This window comes from Azolla caroliniana, unplaced genomic scaffold (genome assembly GCF_043228905.1).
Source record: "Azolla caroliniana isolate FFs.n. ecotype wild unplaced genomic scaffold, voAzoCaro1.0.p SCAF_22, whole genome shotgun sequence".
NCBI classification, from domain to species: Eukaryota; Viridiplantae; Streptophyta; class Polypodiopsida; order Salviniales; family Salviniaceae; genus Azolla; species Azolla caroliniana.
This window is the reverse complement of record NW_028230457.1, coordinates 8,584,675-8,609,029: the sequence shown is the minus strand read 5'-3', so window position 1 is coordinate 8,609,029 and position 24,355 is coordinate 8,584,675. Positions and strand designations below refer to the sequence as shown.

The window sequence follows — 24,355 nt, the reverse complement described above, 5'->3', positions numbered from 1 at the left end:
ACTTCGAAACAAGTGGGTGTTCAAGCTGAAACCGGGAGATGCCGGAAACCCCCCGAGATACAAAGCCAGGATCGTGGTGAAGGGGTTTCAGCAAAAGAAGGGCGTCGACTTCGACGAGATATTTGCCCCGGTAGTGAAGATGACCTCCATCCGGACGGTGCTGAGCATAGCGGCAAGCATGGACCTCGAGGTAGAACAGATGGACGTGAAGACAGCATTCCTTCACGGTGACCTCGAAGAAGAAATCTACATGCAGCAACCGGAAGGATTCGAGAAGAAAGGGAAGGAGCACCTGGTATGCCGGTTGAAGAAGAGCCTTTACGGACTGAAGCAGGCTCCCCGGCAATGGTACCGGAAGTTCGACTCCTTCATGACCGACGAAGGGTACCTCAAAACGCAGTCCGACCACTGCGTGTTTGTGAAGAAGTTTGAAGGAGGAGACTTCCTAATACTCCTCCTGTACGTGGACGACATGTTGATCGTCGGACGGGACCAGGTCAAGATACGGATGCTGAAGAAGGCTCTTCACCGAACCTTCTCAATGAAGGACCTGGGTCCGGCGAGGCAAATACTAGGGATGCACATCATCCGGGACCGGAAGAAGAAGCAGTTGTGGCTGTCACAGGAGAAGTACGTGACAAAGGTGCTTCAACGGTTCAACATGTCGGAAGCAAGACCGGTCGGATCGACCCTCCCGGCAAACTGCAAGCTGACCAGCAAGCAAAGTCCCAAGACAAAGGCTGAAAAGGAGGATATGATGGAAGTGCCGTATGCCTCAGCCGTCGGGAGCTTGATGTACGCCATGGTGTGTACGAGACCGGACATAGGATATGCTGACCAAGGTGCTCACACCCGACAAGCTGGAAGCATGCCGGAAGAGGATCGGATTGGAAAGACATCCCATGCCGAAGTGAAGGGGGAGTTTGTTGGGATTTCGGTCCCTTTCGGATGGGATGGTCGGATATCGGAGATGAATGCCGACAAGCCCGGTTTCGGTTTCGGATCCGGATGACGAAGACCCCGGCTTCGGTGCCGGATGACGAATGTACCCGGAGAGCGATCCGGATGCAGGGACATATCCGTGAATATGTTCGCTACGAGCCCCCTGAGGCTATAGTTGTAAATAGCCCAAAGTCATATAAGTATAAATATGACTTAGGGCAAACAGTTTTTCTGTTGCTTCTCATTTTTCTGTTTTTCCACTTTAGAGGAGTGAAGAGAGAGCAGCCGTGAGAGAGAGAAAGAGAGAGAGCGCGAGAGAGAAAGAGGTAGACGCCTCTGTGTATTTCCGCCGCCTGTGGCGAGGACAGCGAGCTCAAGGTCGTCGCCTTGGAGCTCGTCATTGTATACTTCTCTGTATAGTGTTGTTTGGAGTCTTGTACTCCCGTGGTTTTTCCCCGTTTAGGGTTTTCCACGTTAATCCTTGTGTACTCGCGTTTCTTCGTTTTGTTTCTACGTGTGTTTCCTATTTTCTGCTCCATTGATCCGCGATTAATCGGTTGTGGCCGAGATAAGAAGGTGGATAGAAGGGCCTATTCCTTACAACTTGGCATGTGATAGCATGCTCCAGACTCTCTCCATTATGGTCCGGTTCATCCTTTCAGCTAGTCCGTTTAGTTCCGACGTATTCGGCATAGTAAACTCGAGCTGGATTCCCTTCGACCGGTAGTACTCCTCAAATTGCCCCCGGTATTCTTCTCCATTATTTGCTCGAACCGCCTTCAGTTTCTGGCCGGTTTCTCTTTCCACTCTTGCGTGAAGGTCCTTGAAGACGGATAACACTTGGTCCTTCATCTTCAACGGTGAGAGCCACAGCTTCCGGCTGTGGTTGTCTATGAATGTTACAAAGTACTACGATCCAGCATGTGAATTCGTGTCGACTTGACACACATCAGAATTCCGTCTCATCGGTGGTCTTGACCAGAAGGAGGTGCGGTTTTGCTTGCCGGCCAGGCAGTCGGTGCACTTCTCATGTTGCACGTCCTTCACCGAAATGAGGTTGTCTTCGGCAAGCCTCCTCATCCCCGTTTCCCTCATGTGACACAGCTCACCGACAGTGTCGGATGCTACTTTCACTTCTTCCCGGCATATCCGAGCATTCATCAAGTACAGTGTGTTGACCTTCCGGGCTCAAGCCACTATTAAGCTCCCTTTGCAGAACTTCATGACACTATTCCGGATGCTACCTGTGTAGCCTTCATCATCTAGCCGACCTGCTCATATCAGGTTCAGTCGAACCTCTGGAACGTGTCGGACATCCTTCATCAGCAACTTGCATCTGGTTGATGTCGTCAACAACACATCTCCTATGCCGATAATTCGGCATGTCCCTTCATTCCCCATCCGGACACAGCCATGCTCATTGGCTGTGTAGGATGAGAAGCATTTCCAATTCGGGGTAAGGTGGAATGACGCTCCGGAATCGACAACCCACGTCGTCTCATCGACGACAAGGTTCACTCACTCTCCTCGGTGATGAGCATTAATTTTTCTTCACTTGCCGCAAACGCCGTCATCCCCTTCCGATCCGGTCCTCGCCGATCTGAACTGTTTCGGTCTGGTGACTTCTTCGAATCAGTACTGTCGGTTCCCTTGTCTTTCCAGAAATGCCGATTGTTCTTCTGGAGGTGCTCCGGCTTGCCGCAATAGAAGCAAGTGGGCCTCCCCCTTGACTTTGACCGTGTCCCCAACTTTTCCTGGTTCTGGGGAGTCTGATTCCTTTGTCTTCCGCGTTTCAATTCATTAAGGAGGGCTTTGGCGTTGGAGATCACCTCCTTGTCTTTCTAACGCGCCTCCTCATCTCGCAAGCTCGACTTGACCCTTGCTAGGGACAATTGTTTTCCTTCTAGCCCGGCGTTGCCCAACGTGACAACTAACGTCTCCCAGTTATCTGGGAGGGAATCGAGCAGGAGTAGAGAAAGTACCTCATCGCTGTTGGGGACAGGTCCCTCCGGATGGGAAGGGAGAAGAACAGTGCTGATGAACAAACTCGGCCAAGGCCGAAACTGGATGACGAGTACCCGGTTACGGAGAGCCGGATGGTGCAGACCCGATGAGAACCGGATGAGGAGTACCCGGCTACGGAGAGCTGGATGGTGTAGACCCGGTGAGAACCGGATGAGGAGTATTCGGTTATGGAGAGCCGGATGGTGCAGACCTGGTGAGAACCGGATGAGGAGTACCCAGCTATGGAGAGCCAGATGGTGCAGACCCGGTGAGAACCGGATGAGGAGTACCCAGCTACTGAGAGCCGGATGGTGCAGACCCGGTGAGGAGTGCTCACCGGATGAAGAGACATATTCGTAAATATGTTTCTGAGAGTCCATCATGGATATATTTGTAAATAGCCGAAAAGTCATATTAGTATAAATATGACTTAGGGAAAACTTTTAGAGGGTTAGTAGTTATTCTTGTTGGTGCTAGAAGAGAGAGAGCGTGTAACCGTGTACAAAGAGAGAGAGAGAGAGAGAAAGAGGTCATTGCCTCTGTTGAAACCGCTGCCTGTGGCGAAGATCGTGAGCACGAGGTCGTTGCCTCCGTGAACTCACTGTTGTACATTCTAACATAGTGATAGTTTGCAGCCTGTGGGCTGTCGTGGTTTTTCCCTAGTTGGGGGTTTTCCACATAAACATCCTGTGTACTCTTCTCTTCTTTGTGTCGTGCATTTATCTCCCGTTTTTTGTGTATGATTCTAAGCTCGATTGTGGCCGAGCGTTGCGTATAGGGAGAGTGCAGTTCCTGTCAAGTGGTATCAGAGCGAAACGACATAGAAAATGGACGATTCGTTGGGAGGCATGTTCAATATCACCAGCTCCAACTATTCGGTGTGGAAGTCGAAGATGAGGGACATGCTCGTGGTTAAAGACCATTGGCTGCCGGTTTAGTTCGGGGACAAGAGACCGGACAAAATCGACGCCGCGATATGGGAGGTGATGCACATGAAGACAACGGTGTACATATGGTGCTTCATCGACATGATCCTGTACAACAACTTCACTGAAGAGAGCAAGGCTCATGAGCTCTGGGAGAAGATCGGCATAATGTTTCAAAACAAAAATATTGTTAATCAAGTTTCGGTATTCTGGAAGCTAGTAAGACTCTGGTACCAAGATGGCTCCAGCATGGCGGAGCACATGAATGCCTTCCAGGGGCTGATTCACCAGGCAACTTCATTGGAAGTACCTCTTGCCGATGAGGTACTAGCGCTACTCTTGCTCGGTTCCCTCCCGGATAGCTGGGAGATGTTGGTACTCACTTTGGGCAACGCCGGGCCGGAAGGAAAGCGGTTATCCCTAGCAAGAGTAAAGTCGAGCTTGCTAGATGAGGAGGCGCGTCGGAAAGATAAAGATACGAGCTTCGACTCCAAAGCGCTCCTTACCGGATCGGAACGCGGAAGACATAGAAACCGTAGTCCCCAGAACCGGGAGAAGTCGGGGACACGGTCAAAGTCAAGGGGGAGGCCTACTTGCTTCTATTGCAGCAAGATGGGACACTTCCAAATGAAATGTTGGCATTTCCGAAAAGACAAGGAAACCGACAGTGCCGATTCGAAGCGGACCCCGGACCGGAACGGTAAAGACTGGAGGGGGCCGGACCGGAAGGGAACGACGGCAATCGCGGCAAGTGAAGAAGAGTTGATGCTCATCACCGAGGAGAGTGAGATAAACCTTGACGGCAACGAGACGACCTGGGTGGTAGATTCCGGAGCGTCGTTCCACCTTACCCCGGACCGGAAATGCTACTCATTCTACTCAGCCGATGATCACAGCTGTGTCCGGATGGGGAATGAAGGTACATGCCGAATTTTCGGCATAGGAGACGTGTGGCTGACAACACCAACCGGATGCAAGTTGCTGCTGAAGGATGTCCGACACGTTGCGGAGGTTTGTCTGAACCTGATATCAGCCGGTCAGTTAGATGATGAAGGCTACACGGGTAGCATCCGGAACGGTGTCATGATGTTCAGCAAAGGGAGCCTGATTGTGGCTCAGGCCCGGAAGGTAGACACATTGTACCTGATGAATGCCCGGTTATGTCCGGAAGAAGTGAACATGGCATCCGACACTGCCGGTGAGCTGTGGCACAAGAGGCTGTGTCATATGAGCGAGAAGGGGATGAAGAGGCTTGTAGACGACAACCTCATTCCAGTGAAGAACGTGCACTTGGAGAAGTGCACTGATTGTCTGGCCGGTAAGCAAAATCGGACCTCCTTCCGACCAAGGCCACCGATGAGACGTAATGCACCATTGGAGTTGGTGCATACGGATGTGTGTCAAGTAGACACGAAGTCACATGCAGGAGCGCAGTACTTCATGACGTTCATAGATGACCACAACCGGAAGCTGTGGGCCACACCATTGAAGACGAAGGATCAGGTGCTATCTGTCTTCAAAGAGCTCCACGCGAGAGTGGCAAGAGAAACCGACCAGAAGCTGAAGGCGGTTCGAGCAGATAACGGAGGAGAATACTGGGGGCAATTCGAGGAGTACTGCCGCTCGAAGGGAATCCGACTCGAATTTACCGTGCTGAAGATGCCGGAACTAAACGGACTGGCTGAGAGGATGAACCGGACCATAATGGAGAGGGTCTGGAGTATGCTAGCGCATGCAAAAGTACCCAAGAAGTTTTGGGCTGAGGCATTGTCAACGGCGACATACGTGATAAACAGATCACCCTCAGTACCCTTGGACGGAGACACGCCACAGAGAGTCTGGACCGGTAAGGAAGTGTCCTACCGACATTTGAAGGTGCTCGAGTGTCTCGCGTACGTGCATGTAGCTATGGACCGGAGAGGAAAGTTAGATCCAAAGACCCGGCCATGCATATTCCTCGGTTACGGCAACGATGAGTTCGGCTACCGAGTGTGGGACCCGGTCGACAAGAAGGTATTCCGGAGTCGAGATATTATCTTCATGGAGGACAAGATGCTCGCCGACTAGGAGTCGGAGAAGAAGATAATGAACTCCGAGTCGACCGGTAAGGATCAAATCTACAATGAGCAGACCCAACCGGCAAGAGACCGGTTAGTACTCGAGGGACCATCCGGTTATGGTGAGGATACCGAACAGGCTGAAGAAGAAGTAGAGGAAGCTAGAACTGGAACCGGCCAAGACCCCGAATCGGATTCGGATGAAAAGAAAATGGAGGAGCCGGTTACCGAAGCCCAAAGACGGAGATATCCTCTCAGAGAGAGAAGGGCGCCCCGGAGATTTCCGGATGCAGAGCATGTTCTACTGACCGATGAGGGGGAGCCAGAAAGCTTCGAAGAAGCGAAGGATGACACCCACAACTGCAAATGGTTAAGTGCCATGCAGGATGAGATGGATTCCCTGCATGAGAACCATACGTATGAATTGGTGGAGTTGCCAAAAGGAAGGCGGGCACTCCGAAACAAGTGGGTGTACAAGTTGAAACCGGGAGATGCCGGCAACCCCCTGAGATACAAAGCCAGGATTGTGGTAAAGGGGTTCCAGCAGAAGAAGGGCGTGAACTTCGACGAGATATTTGCCCCGGTAGTAAAGATGACCTCCATCCGGACGGTGCTGAGTATAACGGCAAGCATGGACCTCGAGGTAGAACAGCTGGACGTGAAGACAACATTCCTTCACGGCGACCTCGAAGAGGAGATCTACATGCAGCAACCGGAGGGATTTGTGGAGAAAGGGAAGGAGCATCTGGTATGCCGGCTGAAGAAGAGCATGTACGGACTGAAGCAGGCTCCCCGTCAATGTTACCGGAAGTTCGACTCCTTCATGGCCGATCAAGGGTACCACAAGACGCAGGCCGATCACTGCGTGTTTGTGAAGGAGTTTGAAGGAGGCGACTTCCTAATAGTCCTTCTGTACGTGAAGGACATGTTGATCGTCGGACGGGACCAAGTCAAAATAGGGATGCTGAAGAAGGCCCTCAACCGGACCTTCTCAATGAAAGACTTGGGTCCAGCAAGACAGATGGTTGGGATGCATATTATCCGGAACCGGTCAGTGAAGCAATTATGGCTGTCACAGGAGAAGTACGTGACAAAGGTGCTTCACCAGTTCAACATGTCATATGCGAAACCGGTCGGATCGACACTTTCGACAAACTGCACGCTATCCGGTAAGCAAAGCCCGAAGAAGAAAGCAGAGAAGTCGGATATGATGAAGATTCCATATGCTTCTGCCATCGGGAGCTTAATGTACGCAATGGTGTGTACCCGACCGGATATAGGATACGCAGTCGGAGTGGTAAGCCGGTTTATGAGCAATCCCGACAAGGAGCACTGGAACGCGGTCAAATGGATACTCCGGTATTTGAAGGGCACTTCAAATATGTGTCTCTGATTCGGCTCCGGAAAACCTCAACTAGACGGTTTCACCGATTCGGACATGTCGGCTGATGTGGATACTAGCCGGTCTACATCCGGGTATGTAATGACATATGAAGGGGGAGTTGTCTCGTGGCAGTCGAGGCTGCAGAAGACGGTTGCATTGTCAACCACGGAGACGGAGTACATGGCGGCTGTGGAAGCCGGCAAGGAAATATTATGGATGAAGGACTTCATCGGAGAGCTCGGTATCCGGCAAGATGAATATCGACTCTATTATGATAGTCAAAGTGCCATCCATCTTGCTAAGAAGGCGGCCTACTATTCCCGGACGAAGCATATCCAACGAAGATATCACTAGATCCGGGAAAGAGTAGATGACCAGGAGTTCGCACTGACGAAGATCCATACGGCCGAGAACGGGTCAGATATTCTGACCGAAGTGCTGATACCCGACAAGCTGGATTCATGCCGGAAGAGGATCGGACTAGTAAGACACCCCATGCCGGAGTGAAGGGGGAGTTTGTTGGGAGACAGGTCCCTCCGGATGGGAAGTGAGAAGAACAGTGCTCATGAGAAACCAGATGTAGAGTACCCGGCTACGGAAGACCCGGTGAGAACAGGATGAAGAGTACCCGGAACAGTGCTGATGAACAAACTCGGCCAAGGCTGAAACCGGATGATGAGTACCCGGTTACGGAGAGCCGGATGGTGCAGACCCGGTGAGAACCGGATGAGGAGTACCCGGCTACGGAGAGCCGGATGGTGCAGACCCGGTGAGAACCAGATGAGGAGTACCCGGTTACGGAGAGCCGGATAGTGCAGACCCGGTGAGAACCGGATGAGGAGGACCCGGCTACGGAGAGCCGGATGATGCAGACCCGGTGAGAACCGGATGAGGAGTACCCGGCTACGAAGAGCCGGATGGTGCAGACCCGGTGAGGAGTGCTCACCGGATGAAGAGACATATTCGTAAATATGTTTCTGAGAGTCCATCATGGATATATTTGTAAATAGCCGAAAAGTCATATTAGTATAAATATGACTTAGGGCAAACTTTTAGAGGGTTAGTAGTTATTCTTGTTGGTGCGAGAAGAGAGAGAGCGTGTAACTGTGTACAGAGAGAGAGAGAGAGAGAGAAAGAGGTCGTTGCCTTTGTTGAAACCGCTGCCTGTGGCGAAGATCGTGAGCACGAGGTCGTTGCCTCCGTGAATTCACTGTTATACATTCTAACATAGTGATAGTTTGCAGCCTGTGGGCTACCGTGGTTTTTCCCTAGTTTGGGTTTTCCACGTAAACATCCTGTGTACTCTTCTCTTCACTGTGTTGTGCATTTATCTCCTGTTTTCTGTGTATGATTCTAAGCTCGGTTGTGGCCGAGCGTTGCGTGTAGGGAGCGTGCAGTTCCTGTCAATCGGCGAGAGGTACTTCCAATGAGGTAGCCTGGTGTATCAGCCCCTAGAAAGCATTCATGTGCTCCGCCATACTGGAGCCATCTTGGTACTGGAGCCTCACTAGCTTCCGGAATACCAAAACCTGATTAACAACATTTTTGTTTTGAAACATAATGTCGATCTTCTCCCATAGTTCATGGGCCTTGCTCTCTTTGTTGAAGTTGTTGTACATGCTCATGTCGATGAAGCACCGAATGTATGCCGTCGTCTTCATGTGCAACCAAAGATTTTTTACCACTAGCATATCCCTCACTTCGATTTCCACACTGAATAGTTGGAGACGGTGAGCTTGAACATGCCGCCGAACGATTCTTCCATTTCCTGTGTTGTTCACTCTGATACCAATTTGACGAGAAATACGGAATGTTGCTCGGCCACAACCGAGTCTTGAATCACAGAAATGGACTGTTTTTTTACACATTGAATAAAATGAGTACAATCGTAGTAAAAAAGTTATTGAATGATGAACCCAATCAAAAGATAATGAAGAGTTTTTATTATAGAACCAGGGATAACCTAGTATTACATCAGTGGTACAAAGATTCATTACATGGAAGTCTACTTCCTCTATATAAGTATCAATAGAAATTCCTAATGAATGAATCTCCTCGTTGATGTATTGTACTCTTCCATCAGCCAAGTGCACCGTATAGGTGTGATCACTTATGGTGGTTTGGATTCCCCATATCTGAACCAAACGATCATTCATAAAGTTGTGTGAGCTTCCAAAATCAAACAAAAACTGTACTAGAGATCCATTGATATACCCATTTGCATGTAGTAAATCATTGGGACCCAATACATAGTGAGGGAAAGAACATTGACAATTACTTAAATGACGTGTATAGACCTGAAGGACATTAGGAATCTGACCTTTATGGTCTACAGCTTTAGCTTTGTTGTCGTGCTCTTTTCGTTGGAGCTTTCAACATTGCTCTTTTGTATGACCCTTCTTTTTGCAGAATACGAAAAAAGGATGTTGTCGCTTACAATCGCGATCCATGAATTCGTTGGGTGTCTTGTGTTTCCCAGCGAATTGCGATTGCTTAGTCCCGGGTGCTTCGTTGGGTTTGTTGTGATCCTTCTTCGAAGTGCATTGATAGCGAAGAACTATTTTAACGGCCTCTTCGAAGGATTTTGTATCCATATCGTGCACTATCCAGTGATAGTCCGAATTGGGGATGCCATTGACAAAACAAGTTATTAACAAATTGCCCCCTTCTAGACCCGATTTTTGGATTTGAGTTCTAGCATGGTGAACATAGTCTTCTAGTGAGGAAAACTTCCTGCTAGAGAGGTTCATTAAAGCTTGTGATGCCTCAGTTCAAGAGGGAGGTTGCAGAATTTGGCCCTTAAAAACTGTGACAAAATCTGTTCAGGTATCGGGCAATTTCCCCAAAGTTCGGAGCCCACGCCACCAGGTGGCGGCCTTACCCCCTAGTTCTTAGGCGACATATTCAATCTTCGTACTATCTGGCGTGGGATAGAGCTCAAAATGAAACTCCCATTGGCTCAACCATGTGCAGATTGCTTCTTCGGTTCTTTCTTTTACTTCTCTCGTAAATGGCTTAGTGACAAATGATGGTTCACCCTGTCGCTCATTAGGTCTATTAGTCTCACGTTTTAAACTAATGACACGTGTCTCAAGAGCACTTTGAGATTGCCGAAGTTTGGTCATCTGTTTAGCAGTGAAAGTAAGGTATTGGCTTATTTGTGAAAAATACACATTTGTCTAGGAGCTGATGACATCGGGTCGTTATTTTGAGCCATGGAATGATTATTTCTGGCAAAGAAATAGGATAAGGTCAGACAAATAGTCGTAACATCATGTCGTGATGTGAACATATCATGGGCAAATATTAATCGATATCATGATGTCACGTCAATACCCCTCTAGACGTATGAGATGAGGTTGAAGATCATGTTACTATGGTAACACAAAGGTGTTTTAAAAACTATGGGGGTGACAAATTAATGTCTTTCCCTAATCTCTATATCGATTTTTTCATGGCGCCCCCCCAAGGCTCAACCATACATATGTTTGCGTCATGAATAGTTTATACACGAAAAAAATGTTAACAATAAACTATGTTTCGATGCCCTATATGTGGTTTCGGCTCTTTAAGTCCTATTACGAGGCCCCAAAAGTGCACTTAGACCTCAAGTCTAAACATGTGTTATAGTCATATGTATCAATGATGTTGTATGGTCTTGCTTATATTTGAACTCAAGACCTCGAGAACAAATGCATTAAATAGTTGAGCCAACCAAGTAGATTACTCTTGTTGAATGTTTAATATTTAATGCGTATAAGACACATGTGAGGCATTTGCCCATATATGTTTTTTTAAAAGAAACATATATGTCAAGAGTCCTTATTTCCCCCTCATTTACCACAAACTTTGTTGGTATGTTACTTAACCTCAAGTCTCGTAATTTCGATGGCATACGCCAAAGTGCAACCTAATGGTCAAGCCAAATGAGCCCACTTTTTGTAGTAAGCCCACGTGGCCCATCACATGGTTACGTCATTACGAATGCCTTTCATAAGAATGATCTCATGGTGGCATCGTATCCATGTAATGAGGGAGGGATGTTGGATATGTGTGTCATAAGAGCGACCTCACATCAAGTGGGTCAAGCCCTACGAACTCAACACCATTGTGGTTAAGATTGTTTCCTTACGTAACGAAATCGAAATCACCAACGGGGATGTCAACAATAAAAATTTCGTGAAAAGGGGATGGTGACAACGCCATTCTCACAAAAATGTGAGGACGGCCACCAAGATCCTTTCCCCGAAAAGGAAAACATTCGATATTGAAATCACGTAATAACTTATATACACATGTATATTATCACATATATATGATCAAATACATTGTCGTAGTGTATTTCGAACACTACGTGAAAAATGTATAAAATAACCAATTGAATAAATATGAAGAAAAAGAAAAAAATATCAACATATATATTACATTCATAGGGCAAGATTCAAACCTTGTACCTCTATGTTAACAATTTGAAGGCTTACCATTACACTAACATATCATTAGTAACAAAAAGTAGATGTCCCACATACAAAGGTAAGTTCACGCTAGGATAAATTTTAGGAAAAAGCATGATAAAAGAAAAAGCTACACATGCACATCTAGCGTGCATGAACACTATAGTCGATAAAAAACGCATGACTTTAGGAAAAGCATGTTAGAGAAAGCATATAGTCTATTGATAGAAAAAGCATGGAGGGCATAATTAGAGAAAAAGCATGGATTGCCAAGACTCTCTCATCACTATATAACGATGGGGAGCACAATGTAATAAGGGTGTGAAATCTTTTGGAAATTGGATATATTTCTAAAAAACACTAATTAATAAATTATATTCGTGGGATTCACGAAATAAACTATACTCGTGGGATTCACGAGGTTTCTATATCCTTATCTTTCAATCTAAATTCATATTCTTATCTTTATATTGATTAATCTAATAAAATAAATTGTACTCGTGGGATTCACGAGGTTTCTATCTCTCTTTCTTAAATTCTATTCATAACTATACTCGTCTCAAATTCTTCCTCCTCCTAGTCCAAAATCTCAGCGGTTCCCACCCGACTCATGCTACGATTTGGCACCGAAATGCACGACAACGTATACACGTGACCACATATGCATATATAAAAGAAATCGTAATATAAAATAGCAAAAAATGATGTAATCGAGATACGTAACCGAGGCATATACCCTCTACGTGTCATGTGTATACAAAACCCAATAACCTTTATGGTGATTCAAACCCATGACCTCAAAGAAAGCATACAACCTCATCCATTAGGATACATCATATTGTATGTATTAAATAATAAATTCTATTATATCAATAGGAAATACATATAATAATATTATTGAAAAGTCGCCACCTTGCATAGGCTAATGCATGATTGCGAAGGGGCATGCTTGCAAGAATGCCAAGTGGCGATCATGCGTGCCTATGAGGTGGTGAGCATGCATGTATCCAAACCATGCTATATAAACATGTATTTGACTATTGATGAACCATTCTGGTTCAACGCTAGTCTTCGGCATATTCTTGTAAACATTTCTCTCGTTGTTAATACATTATCAAAATTTTCTTATCTCTCTCATATCTTTCGCTTCTCATTCTCTTTTTCATTTTAAAACTCGTTCCTAACTTTGGCACTGATAGTTTGAACCAGAATTTTCCTACCTTCTCTCTTTCTTCCTTGCTCTCTCTCTCTCTCTCTCTCTCTCTCTCTCTCTCTCTCTTTGTCTCTCTTTCACTCTCTTCTCCTTCCTTCCTTCTCCTTGAGAATCTTGCCAAATGTTATCCTCTCCATGGAGTCAGTTAGCAAGTAAGAGTATGTTCGAGTCCTCTCTGAACTAGAGCATCTCGCAAATAAGTTTGTGGCGTTAGAACAAGAGAATCAACGATTGCTTGGAGATTTGCAACATGTAAGCATAGAAAAGGCTCAACAATATGATGACTTTGTTGAGAAATCGTTGCGGAAACTTAATTCACAATGAACAGACAATGTTGAAATACGAATTACAAATTTTTTTTTCTGTTCGTAACACTAACACTCTGCTATACTAAAAGTTTTCCCTAGTTGCATATATACTTACGCAACTTCCTGGTTATTTACATACGTAGCCCTCGTGGAGCGCACACTTAGACTATTTACAAGTATAGTCTCCCGAGTCATTCATCAACTTGGCTCCTCGAGTGTCGGCGGATCTTCCTCCCACTGGAGGGACATATCCCAACAGAGTTATCTACACTTGTATTGCAACTTCCTGGTTATTTACATACGTAGCCCTCGTGGAGCGCACACTTAGACTATTTACAAGTATAGTCTCCCGAGTCATTCATCAACTCGGCTCCTCGAGTGTCGGCTTCCTGGACGGTTGGATCTTCCTCCCACTGGAGGGACATATCCCAACAGAGTTATCGACACGTGTATTGCAACTCGAAACAACATTGCGGTATCTTCATCAACAAGCTTCAATGCAACAAACCTCTCCCAAAGAACCGAAGATTTGTTTTCCTGGGAAGTTCGATGGTAATCGATCACAATTTTGAGGGTTTCGAAACCAAGTACGTCTAGTAATTCATATGCATCCTAATAGGCATCTTACTGATGCAACTCAAGTTGGACTAGTTGGGACCCTCTTAACAGGAACTACATTAGCGTGGTTTGCACCACTGCTAGAAAATAAGTCTCCTCTTCTCCAAGCCTTCGAAGGTTTTATTAGAGAATTTCAAGAAAACTTTGGAGACACTGATAGTGTTAGAACAACGATTAACAAGATTCGAAGACTGTGTCAAGGGGACCGTCCTGCCTCTGCCTATGCCATAGATTTCCGCCTCCTAGCTTGTGATATTCTATGGGATGAAGAAGCCTTAATGGATCAATTTCTCTATGGACTAAGGAATGATGTAAAGGATTTTCAATTAACTTTTCATGAAGATCCAAGATCACTTACAGAAGCGATAAGTCGTGCAGTGCGATGTGACAACCGCTTATTCGAGCGACGTTTGGAGCGTCAATTAATGTCACGACCAAGAACACATCAAACATATGCTTCGGTAGTAGCCTCGACACCTATGGGCACTACCCAAAATTCACACATGATTCCATCAGGTGGTCCAAGTCCAATGGAGATTGATGTAACACCTTGTCGAGGGCCTTTATCTGAAGCTGAGAAGCAAAGACGTCGAGCAAACCGTCTATGTTTGTATTGTGGTGGTCCATGACACATCGCGATCACATGCCCACATAGGCCAAAATGACAAGTAAATCAAGTAAGTATTAGTGAGAATCTTCCTTCCAATTCTCCAGTTAGATCGTCTAGCCCTAGTAGTCCCACATGTCATGGTTAGTCTAATAGTTTTGAAGTCTTGAGTCAACTTGATGAAATATTAAACGAATAAGTCCAACCAAAATCGGAGCCATTTGGCTGGACAATCCTGAATACGTAAAGTCAATCCCAAGTAGTGGTTCCATTTTATCGAATCATGTTAGCAAAGTTTTTTTAGCACAAGTTGAGCTTAACACTTCTAGGTGTCATCGAGTTCTTGCCTCTGCTCTCTTAGATTTAGGAGCCAACTCTTGTTTTATGGACAAAGAATTTACTTTATCCGAGAAAATCCTATTGAAAAACCTCCCTTGCCTTGCATCTATTGTAGTCATTGATGGCCGCCCTATTTCATTCGGGAATATAGTTGAAGAATCTGAGCCAATTCGAGTAGTTCTTGGTAGCTTTGCTTGTATGATTTCCTTCAATATAATTAGTAGCCCTGAGCATCCGGTTATCCTTGGTTTGTCTTTGTTTGAACTTCACAATCCTGAAATTGATTGGAGAAATTGAACAATCAATGATTTCCAGCAGAAACCTGAATCCAACTGCCTTGTTTCTACCAACCAAGATTCAAAACCTCACCAAATCTTACCCATCTCTCTACAAAAATTACGAGAAGACGGGAAAACAAATGAAATGTTTGTCTTTGTAGTAATAGCAAACCCATTCTCTAGCTCACAAGGGGTAGGTACTCCCCTCCCTACCAAGTACTTGGATTTTGAAGACATCTTCAACAAAGCTAAAGCTAGTTCTCTCCCAGACCATTGGCCTTATGATTGTCCTATCGATCTACAACCTGGGAAAGAGCCACCATGGGGCCCAATATATAATCTATCACCTTTCGAACTCAAGGCCCTTTGAGAGTATATAGAAGAGCACTTAGCAAATGGATTCATTAGACATTCTAAAAGCCCTGCTGGTGCACCCATCTTCTTTGTCAAGAAGTAAGATGGATCTCTATGACTGGTCGTGGACTATCGAGGTCTAAACAAAATCACAGTTCAAAATTGATATGCTATACCTTGATTTCGAGTTTACTAAAGTGTCTTAGTGGAGCAAAAGTTTTCACGAAGCTAGATCTTCGAGGTGCATATAGCCTTGTTCCGATACGTCCAGGAGATGAATGGAAGACAACATTCCGTACTCGATACGGACATTTCACGTACACAGTTATGCCTTTTGGTCTCACGAATGCGCCCACGGTTTTTCAACACATGGCGAATGATATTTTCCGCGATTTTTTGGATTCATTCACCATAGTATATCTTGATGACATCTTGATCTACTCGAAACTCAAGAAGAGCATGGCATACATGTCCGCCAAGTCTTCCAATGCTTACGAGAATATGGGCTCTATGCCGAACTTGAGAAATGTAGCTTTGATCAAAACAAGGTATATCTATGGATCCATCTAAGGTTCAGACAATTCTAAACTGACAACTGTTAGGAAACAGGTCCCTCCGGATGGGAAGTGAGAAGACCCGACTACGGAACACCCGGTGAGAACCGGATGAGGAGTACCCGGCAACAGCCGGATAGTGAAGGCCCGGTGAGAAGTGCTCACCGGATGAAGGGACATATTCGTAAATATGTTTCCTGAAAGTCCATCGGGGCTATATTTATAAATAGCCGAAAAGTCATATTAGTATAAATATGACTTAGGGCAAACTTTAGTGGTGGTTGTCATTCTTGTTGGCGCAAGATTAGAGCACAACAGTGTACAAAGAGAGAGAGAGAGAGAAAGAGAAAGACACGAAGAGGTCGTTGCCTCTGTTGTAACCGCCGCCTGTGCCGAAGACAATGAACAAGAGGTTGTTGCCTCTGTGTTCATCTTTTGTATATTGTTACATAGAGATAGTTAGCAGTGAGTGGATTGTCGTGCTTTTTCCCGTGTTTGGGTTTTCCACGTAAACATCCTGTGTACTCTTCTCTCATCGTGTTGTGCATTCATTCCCCGTTTCCTGTGTTTGATTCTAAGCTCGGTTGTCGCCGAGCGTTGTTCATAGGAGCGCGTAGTTCCTGACAAAGTGGTATTAGAGCGAAATGACACAGAAAATGGACGATTCGTTGGGAGGTATGTTCAAGCTCACCGGCTCAACCTATTCGGTGTGGAAGTCGAAGATGAGGGACATGCTCGTGGTTAAAGATCTTTGGTTGTCGGTTCAGTTCGGGGACAAGAGACCGGGCAAGATCGACGCTGCGATATGGGAGGTGATGCACATGAAGACAACGACGTACATACGGTGCTTCATTGACATGAGCCTGTACAACAACTTCAATGAAGAGAGCAAGGCTCATGAGCTCTGGGAGAAGATCGGCATTATGTTTCAAAACAAAAATATTGTTAATCAGGTTTCGGTATTTCGGAAGCTAGTAAGTCTCCGGTACCAAGATGGCTCCAGCATGGCGGAGCACATGAATGCCTTCTAGGGGCTGATCCACCAGGCAACATCATTGGAAGTACCTCTCGCCGATGAGGTACTAGCGCTACTCCTGCTCGGTTCCCTCCCAGATAGCTGGGAGATGTTGGTTGTCACTTTGGGCAACGCCGGGCCGTAAGGAAAACGGTTATCCCTAGCAAGAGTGAAGTTGAGCTTGTTAGATGAGGAGGTGCGTCGGAAAGATAAGGATACGAGGTCTGACTCCAAAGCGCTCCTTACCGAATCGGAACGTGGAAGACAAAGGAACCGTAACCCTAGAACCGGGAAAAGTCGGGGACACGGTCAAAGTCAAGCGGGAGGCCCACTTGCTTCTATTGTGGCAAGCCGGGACACTTCCAGAAAAGCTGTCACCACTTCCGAAAAGACAAGGAAACCGACGGTACCGATTCGAAGCGGACACTGGACCGGAACGGTAAAGACCGGAGGGGAACGGACCGGAAGGGAATGACGGCAATTGCGGCAAGTGAAGAAGAGTTGATGGTCATCACCAAGGAGAGTGAGATAAACCTTGCCGGCGACGAGATGACCTGGGTGGTCGACTCCGGAGCGTCGTTCCACCTTATCCTAGACCGGAAATGCTTCTCATCCTACTCCGCCGGTGATCACGGCTGTGTCAGGATGGAGAATGAAGGTACATGCGAAATTGTCGGCATAGGAGACATGTGGCTGACAACACCAACCGGATGCAAGTTGCTGCTGAAGGATGTCTGACACGTTCCGGAGGTTTGTCTGATCCTGATATCAGCCGGTCGGCTAGATGATGAAGGCTACATGGGTAGCATCCGGAATGATGTTATGAAGTTCAGCAAAGGGAGCCTGATTGTGGCTGGGCCCGGAAGCTAAACATGCTGTACCTAATGAATGCCTGGTTATGTCCGTAGGAAGTGAACGTGGCATTCGACACTGCCGGTGATCTGTGGCACATAAGGACAACCTCATTCCAGTGAAGAATGTGCACTGATTGTCTGGCCGGTAAGCAAAATCGGACCTCCTTCCGACCAAGGCCACCGATGAGACGTAATGCACCACTGCAGTTGGTGCATACGGATGTGTGTCAAGTGGACACGAAGTCACATGCAGGATCGCAGTACTTCGTGACGTTCATAGATGACCACAGCCAGAAGCTGTCGGCCACACCGTTGAAGACGAAGGATCAGGTGCTATCCGTCTTCAAAGAGCTCCACACGAGAGTGGAAAGAGAAACCGGCCGGAAGCTAAAGGCGGTTCGAGCAGATAATGGAGGTGAATACCGGGGGGCAATTCGAGGAGTATTGTCGCTCGAAGGGAATCTGGCTCGAATTTACCATGCCGAAGACGCCGGAACTAAATGGGCTGGCTGAGAGGATAAACCAAACCATAATGGAGAGGGTCCGGAGTATGCTGGCGCATGCAAAACTACCCAAGAAGTTTCGGGCTGAGGCACTATCAACGGCGACATATGTGATAAACAGATCACCCTCAGTACCCTTGGACGGAGACACGCCGCAGAGAGTATGGACCGGTAAGGAAGCGTCTTACCGACATTTGAAGGTGTTCGGGTGTCTCGCGTACGTGCATGTAGCTATGGACCGGAGAGGAAAGTTAGATCCAAAGACTCGGCCATGCATATTCCTCGGTTACGACGAGGATGAGTTCGGCTACCGAGTGTGGGAGCCGGTCGACAAGAAGGTATTCCGGAGTCGAGACATTATCTTCATGGAGGACAAGACCCTAGCCGACCGGGAGTCGGAGAAGAAGATAATGAACTCTGAGTTAACCGGTAAGGATCGATTCTACAATGAGCAGACCCAACCGGCAAGAGACCGGCTAACACTCAAGGAACCAGCCGTTTACGGTGAGGATACCGAACCGGTAGAAGAAGAAGTAGAGGAAGCTGAAACCGGAACCGGCCAAGACCCCGAATCGGATTCGGATGAAGAGCAAATGGAGGAGCCGGTTACTGAAGCCCAAAGACGGAGATATCCTCTCAGAGAGAGAAGGCCCCCCAGGAGATTTCCGGATGCAGAGCATGTGCTGCTGACCAATGAGGGGGAGCCTAGAAAGCTTCGAGGAAGCTAAAAGTGACGCCCATTGCTGCAAATGGGTAAGTGCCATGTAGCATGAGATGGATTCCCTGCATGAGAACCATATGTACGAATTGGTGGAGTTGCCGAAAGGAAAGCGGGCACTCTGAAACAAGTGGGTGTACAAGTTGAAACCGGGAGATGCCGACAACCCCCTGAGATACAAAGCTAGGATCGTGGTGAAGGGGTTCCAACAGAAGAAGGGTGTGGACTTCGACGAGATATTTGCCCCGGTAGTAAAGATGACCTCCATCCAGATGGTGGTGAGTATAGCGGCAAGCATGGACCTTGACGTAGAGCAACTGGACGTGAAGACGACATTCCTTCACGGTGACCTTGAAGAGGAGATCTACATGCAGCAACCGGAAGGATTCGTGGAGAAAGGGAACGAGCACCTGGTATGCCGATTGAAGAAGAGCCTATACGGACTGAAGCAGGCTCCTCGGCAATGGTACCGGAAGTTCGACTCCTTCATGACTGATCAAGGGTACCACAAGACGCATGCCGATCACTGCGTGTTTGTGAAGAAGTTCGAAGGAGGCAACTTCTTGATACTCCTTCTATACGTGGACGACATGTTGATCGTCGGACGGGACCAAGCCAAAATACGGATGCTCAAGAAGGCTCTCAACCAGACCTTCTCAATGAAAGACTTGGGTCCGGCAAGACAGATGGTGGGCATGCATATTATCCGGGACCGGTCAACGAAGCAATTGTGGATGTCACAGGAGAAGTATGTGACAAAGGTGCTTCAACGGTTCAACATGTTAGAAGCGAAACTGGTCGGATCGACACTCCCGGCAAACTGCAGATTATCCGGTAAGCAAAGCCCGAAGACGAAAGCAGAGAAGGCTGATATGATGAAGGTTCCATATATCTTTGCTGTCGGGAGCTTAATGTACGCAATGGTGTGTACCCGACCGAATATAGGATACGCAGTCGGAGTGGTGAGCCGGTCTATCAGCAATCCCGACAAGGAGCACTGGAACGTGGTCAAATGGATACTGCGGTACTTGAAGGGCACTTCAAATATGTGTCTTCGATTCGGCTCTGGAAAACCTCAACTAGACGGTTTTACCGATTCGGACATGTCGGTTGATGTGGATACTAGCCGGTCTATATCCGGGTATGTAATGACATATGCAGGGGGAGCTGTTTCGTGGCAGTCGAGGCTGCAGAAGACGGTTGCGTTGTCAAGCACGGAGGCGGAGTACATGGCGGCTGTGGAAGCCAGCAAGGAAATATTATGGATGAAGGACTTCATCGGAGAGCTCGGTATCCAGAAAGATGAATACTGGCTCTATTGCGACAGTCAAAGTGCCATCCATCTTGCTAAGAATGCGGCCTACCATTCCCGGACGAAGCATTACCAGCGAAGGTATCACTGAATCTGGGAAAAACTAGATGACCAGGAATTCGCGCTGATGAAGATCCACACGGCCAAAGTGCTAATACCCGACAAGCTGGATGCATGTCGGAAGCGGATCGGAATAGTAAGACATCCCATGCCGGAGTGAAGGGGGAGTTTGTTAGGAAATAGGTCCCTCCGGATGGGAAGCGAGAAGACCCGGCTACGGAAGACCCGGTGAGAACTGGATGAGGCGTACCCGGCTACAGAAGACCCGATGAGAACCGGATAAGGAGTACTCGGCAAGAGCCGGATAGTGAAGGCCCGGTGAGAAGTGCTCACCGGATGAAGGGACATATTCGTAAATATGTTTCCTGAGAGTTCATCGGGGCTATATTTGTAAATAGCCGAAAAGTCATATTATTATAAATATGACTTAGGGCAAACTTTAGTGGTGGTTGCCATTCTTGTTGGCGCAAGATTAGAGCACAACAGTGTACAGAGAGAGAGAGAGAGAGAGAAAGAGAAAGACACAAAGAGGTCGTTGCCTCTGTTGTAACCGCCGCTTGTGGCGAAGACAGTGAACAAGAGGTCGTTGCCTCTGTGTTCATCTTTTGTATATTGTTACATAGAGATAGTTAGCAGTGAGTGGATTGTCGTGCTTTTTCCCGTGTTTGGGTTTTCCACGTAAACATCCTGTGTACTCTTCTCTCATCGTGTCGTGCATTCATTCCCCGTTTCCTGTGTTTGATTCTAAGCTCGGTTTTGGCCGAGCGTTGTTCATAGGAGCGCGTAGTTCCTAACAACAACCACCTCGGTCAGTGTGTGATGTCCAATGTTTCTTAGGATTTGTGAATTTTTACCGCAAATTTTTCAAGAATTATTCAAACATTGTGATCCCTCTCACAGAGCTTAGACGAAAGAACAAGTCATTCACATGGAGTTCTAGTGCAAGCAAAGCTTTTGAAAGCCTAAAGAGCGCATTCATGTCTGCTCCAATTCTACTTCATGCTGACCTAGAAAAACTGTTTATCATTGAGGCGGATGCGTCTGATTTTGCACTAGGAAGTATCTTGTGATAGATTGGAGATGATGGGAAGCTACATCCAATTGCTTTCCATTCACGCAAATTCAAAGCCGCAGAGATCAAGAGCTTCTAGCCATTATAGACTCGTTTGAACAGTGGAGACATTTTTTAGAAGGTTCTCCCCACCAAATCATTGTTTACAATGATCATAAAAACCTCACATACTTTCAAAGTGCTAGAGTCTTGAGTCGTCGCCAAGCTCGTTGGGCACAGTTTCTAACGTGTTTTGACTTCGTCATCACATATCGCCTAGGAGTACAACAAGGAAAGGCAGATGCTCTCTCACGACGATCTTATTTGGCTCCACAACCAGGAGAGCCCACATTTGAGCATCAAAAACAAATCGTCTTGGGGACTAATCGGTTGCGACTACTAACTATTAATGCCTCTCAAGCATTTGAAGATTCAAGTATTCTTGATTCAATCTGAACAGATATCATTTCTGATGAATTTTCTCAAGATATATTGAATCATATAATTTCAGATCGTGCTTCTTCTTCAAGATCCAAGAATCCTCGTAAAGATTATAACCAGTCTAAATGGGATAATGGTTTACTTTTCCACAACACTCTTTTGTATGTCCCAAATGGTTCGTCTCGACTTCAAGTAATGCAATATTATCACGACAACCCAATGGCCGGGCACTTTGGAATCCACAAAACTTTGGAGCTAGCTTCTCGAAACTATTGGTGGCCTCACCTTAGAGAGTTTGTTGAAGATTATGTTCGTAGTTGTGATGTGTGTTGTCGGCGAAAGATTCCACGATATCGACCATATGGGATATTACAACCATTGCCAGTTCCTATTGGTCCGTGGAAATCCATCTCGATGGATTTTATTACAGATCTTCCAATTTCGAAGAGTTTTGATGCTATTCTCACTATAGTAGATCGATTCACAAAGATGGCGCATTTTCTTCCATGCACGAAAACCATCAACAGTAAAGAAACTGTAGACATCGTTATGAAAGAAGTATTTTGGCTTCACGGTCTTCCAAATGACATCATTAGTGATCGTGGTCCACAATTCATCTCAAAATTCAGGAAACACTTGCTTGAGATGCTCAAAATTTCTTGCAAACTTTCGTCAAGCTATCATTCACAAAGTGACGGTCAAACCGAGCAGACGAATCAAACATTAGAGCAATATCTTCAATGTTTCATCAATTACCAAAAGGATGATTGGGTGGATTTTTTGCACTTTGTAGAGTTTGCATACAATAATTCAGTTCATTCCTCAACAGGGTATACTCCTTTTTTTGCAAACATAGGACAATGATGGCCCATCCAGAAATCTCGAAAAATCCTGTTGTTGAAGATCGTCTACATCAACTCCAAGACATGCATGTTGCACTTTCTCAACATTTGCAAACAACTCATGCCACACACAAAAAAGCCGCAGATCGTCACCGTCACGAGTCTTCACCAAAGGAACTGAAGTTTCGAATTGGGGATCGTGTATGGTTACTACGACGTAATTTGAAGACTACTAGACCTTGTGACAAGCTGGATTATCAACGACTTGGTCCATTTATTATCTCCGCCTTGATCTACCTCCACAGATGCATCTACATACAGTATTTCATGTCTCATTGTTGGAACCCTACATTGGTAGTTCCATTCCAAATCGGGTTTTTCTACCCCCACCTCCAGTTCAACTTGTTGATGGCCCAGAATTTGAAGTCAAAGCTATTTTGGACTCCAAGACAATACGTAAAAAGCTTTATTATCGACGGTTGTGGATTCAGGAGCCATTTCTTACCAAGTTTGGCAATCACCCTAATTTGAACATCAAGTAGGTTTTGTAGCAAATTATCAGAGGGTGTATAAGGCTACAATTTATTATCCTGTTGATTATGGAAATAAAAAATACTCCCGTTTGTAGAAATTCCCTTAACAAAGAGCATTATGCCATTCGTTAGGTAACCAAACCACATATGCTCCTACATTGGCTGAAGTCGCGATGAGGCTTGAGAGAAGGCTGCTGAAATATCCATTGTCATTGTCTTTGCCCCATATATTGAATGTAACTGCTTAAGGCGATCCAGTTCTGGCATCTGTTGAAAATGAATCTAGGATCCTACTGATGCTGCTGGCCCATTATCAAGTTTTCCCCATGCAAGACAAGGTCTAAGGCCCATTTGTTGGATATGCTTTGGTTATATGCACGCCAACCAATTAATAGGCTAATGTGGGACCTAGGGGGATGGTCTTGGACTAGTCCCATGATGGATCCAATGCAAAAAGTTCCGTTCTTTCAGTATACTATGAAATTTGGTAGAACCTTACTCATGTTTAAGAATATTCCAACTCCTGCGGCTCAAAAGCACTGGAATAAATGGGGTGTATCAAGCAATCATTTGAAGGCTTATTGGAAATGGATTTGGTCTTTTAGGGGACCAACAAAATACAATCTCTTCATATGGCTTTTGCTACATGCAACACTACCGGTAGGTCAATCTTTGAAAGGAAACGTCGCACCCGTTCTTAGACAATGTAGTTATTGTGGTGACTAGCTCTCTGGTCTTGTTCACTAGCTCAACAGGTATGGAATAAAGTTCTTTCTTTATTCCTGACAATTAATGTAGGTTGCCTATTCTCCTGAGGATCAACGGTAGAGGCTAAGATTGTTATCAATAAGCATCTAATACCTATCTCGCCTTTTCAGCAACCTTGAAAGCAAATGCGTGCAACCCAAGTATGGAAAACAATATCCACGGTTACATTATGGAACTTATGGAAGAATCAATGTAAAATACGATATGATTCCATAGTTCC

General features: G+C 46.2%; 1 protein-coding gene across 2 annotated transcripts in view; it reads left to right on the top strand.

Annotated features, from left to right (window-relative positions):
- The first annotated feature begins 2,347 nt into the window (after positions 1-2,347).
- LOC147849921 (aspartic proteinase nepenthesin-1-like) overlaps positions 2,348-24,355 on the top strand; it is a 68,863-nt gene continuing 46,855 nt past the window's right edge. Inside the window, exon 1 of one of the 2 annotated variants that reach the window (XM_087337094.1) lies at positions 2,348-2,368. Coding sequence is in view for 1 of the 2 variants with exons in the window: in XM_087337093.1 (XP_087193219.1) it covers positions 2,356-2,368 (13 nt within the window). In the remaining variant the exon portion in view is untranslated. The remainder of the gene's footprint in view (positions 2,369-24,355) is intronic. The other variant, XM_087337093.1, reaches the window with a different exon arrangement.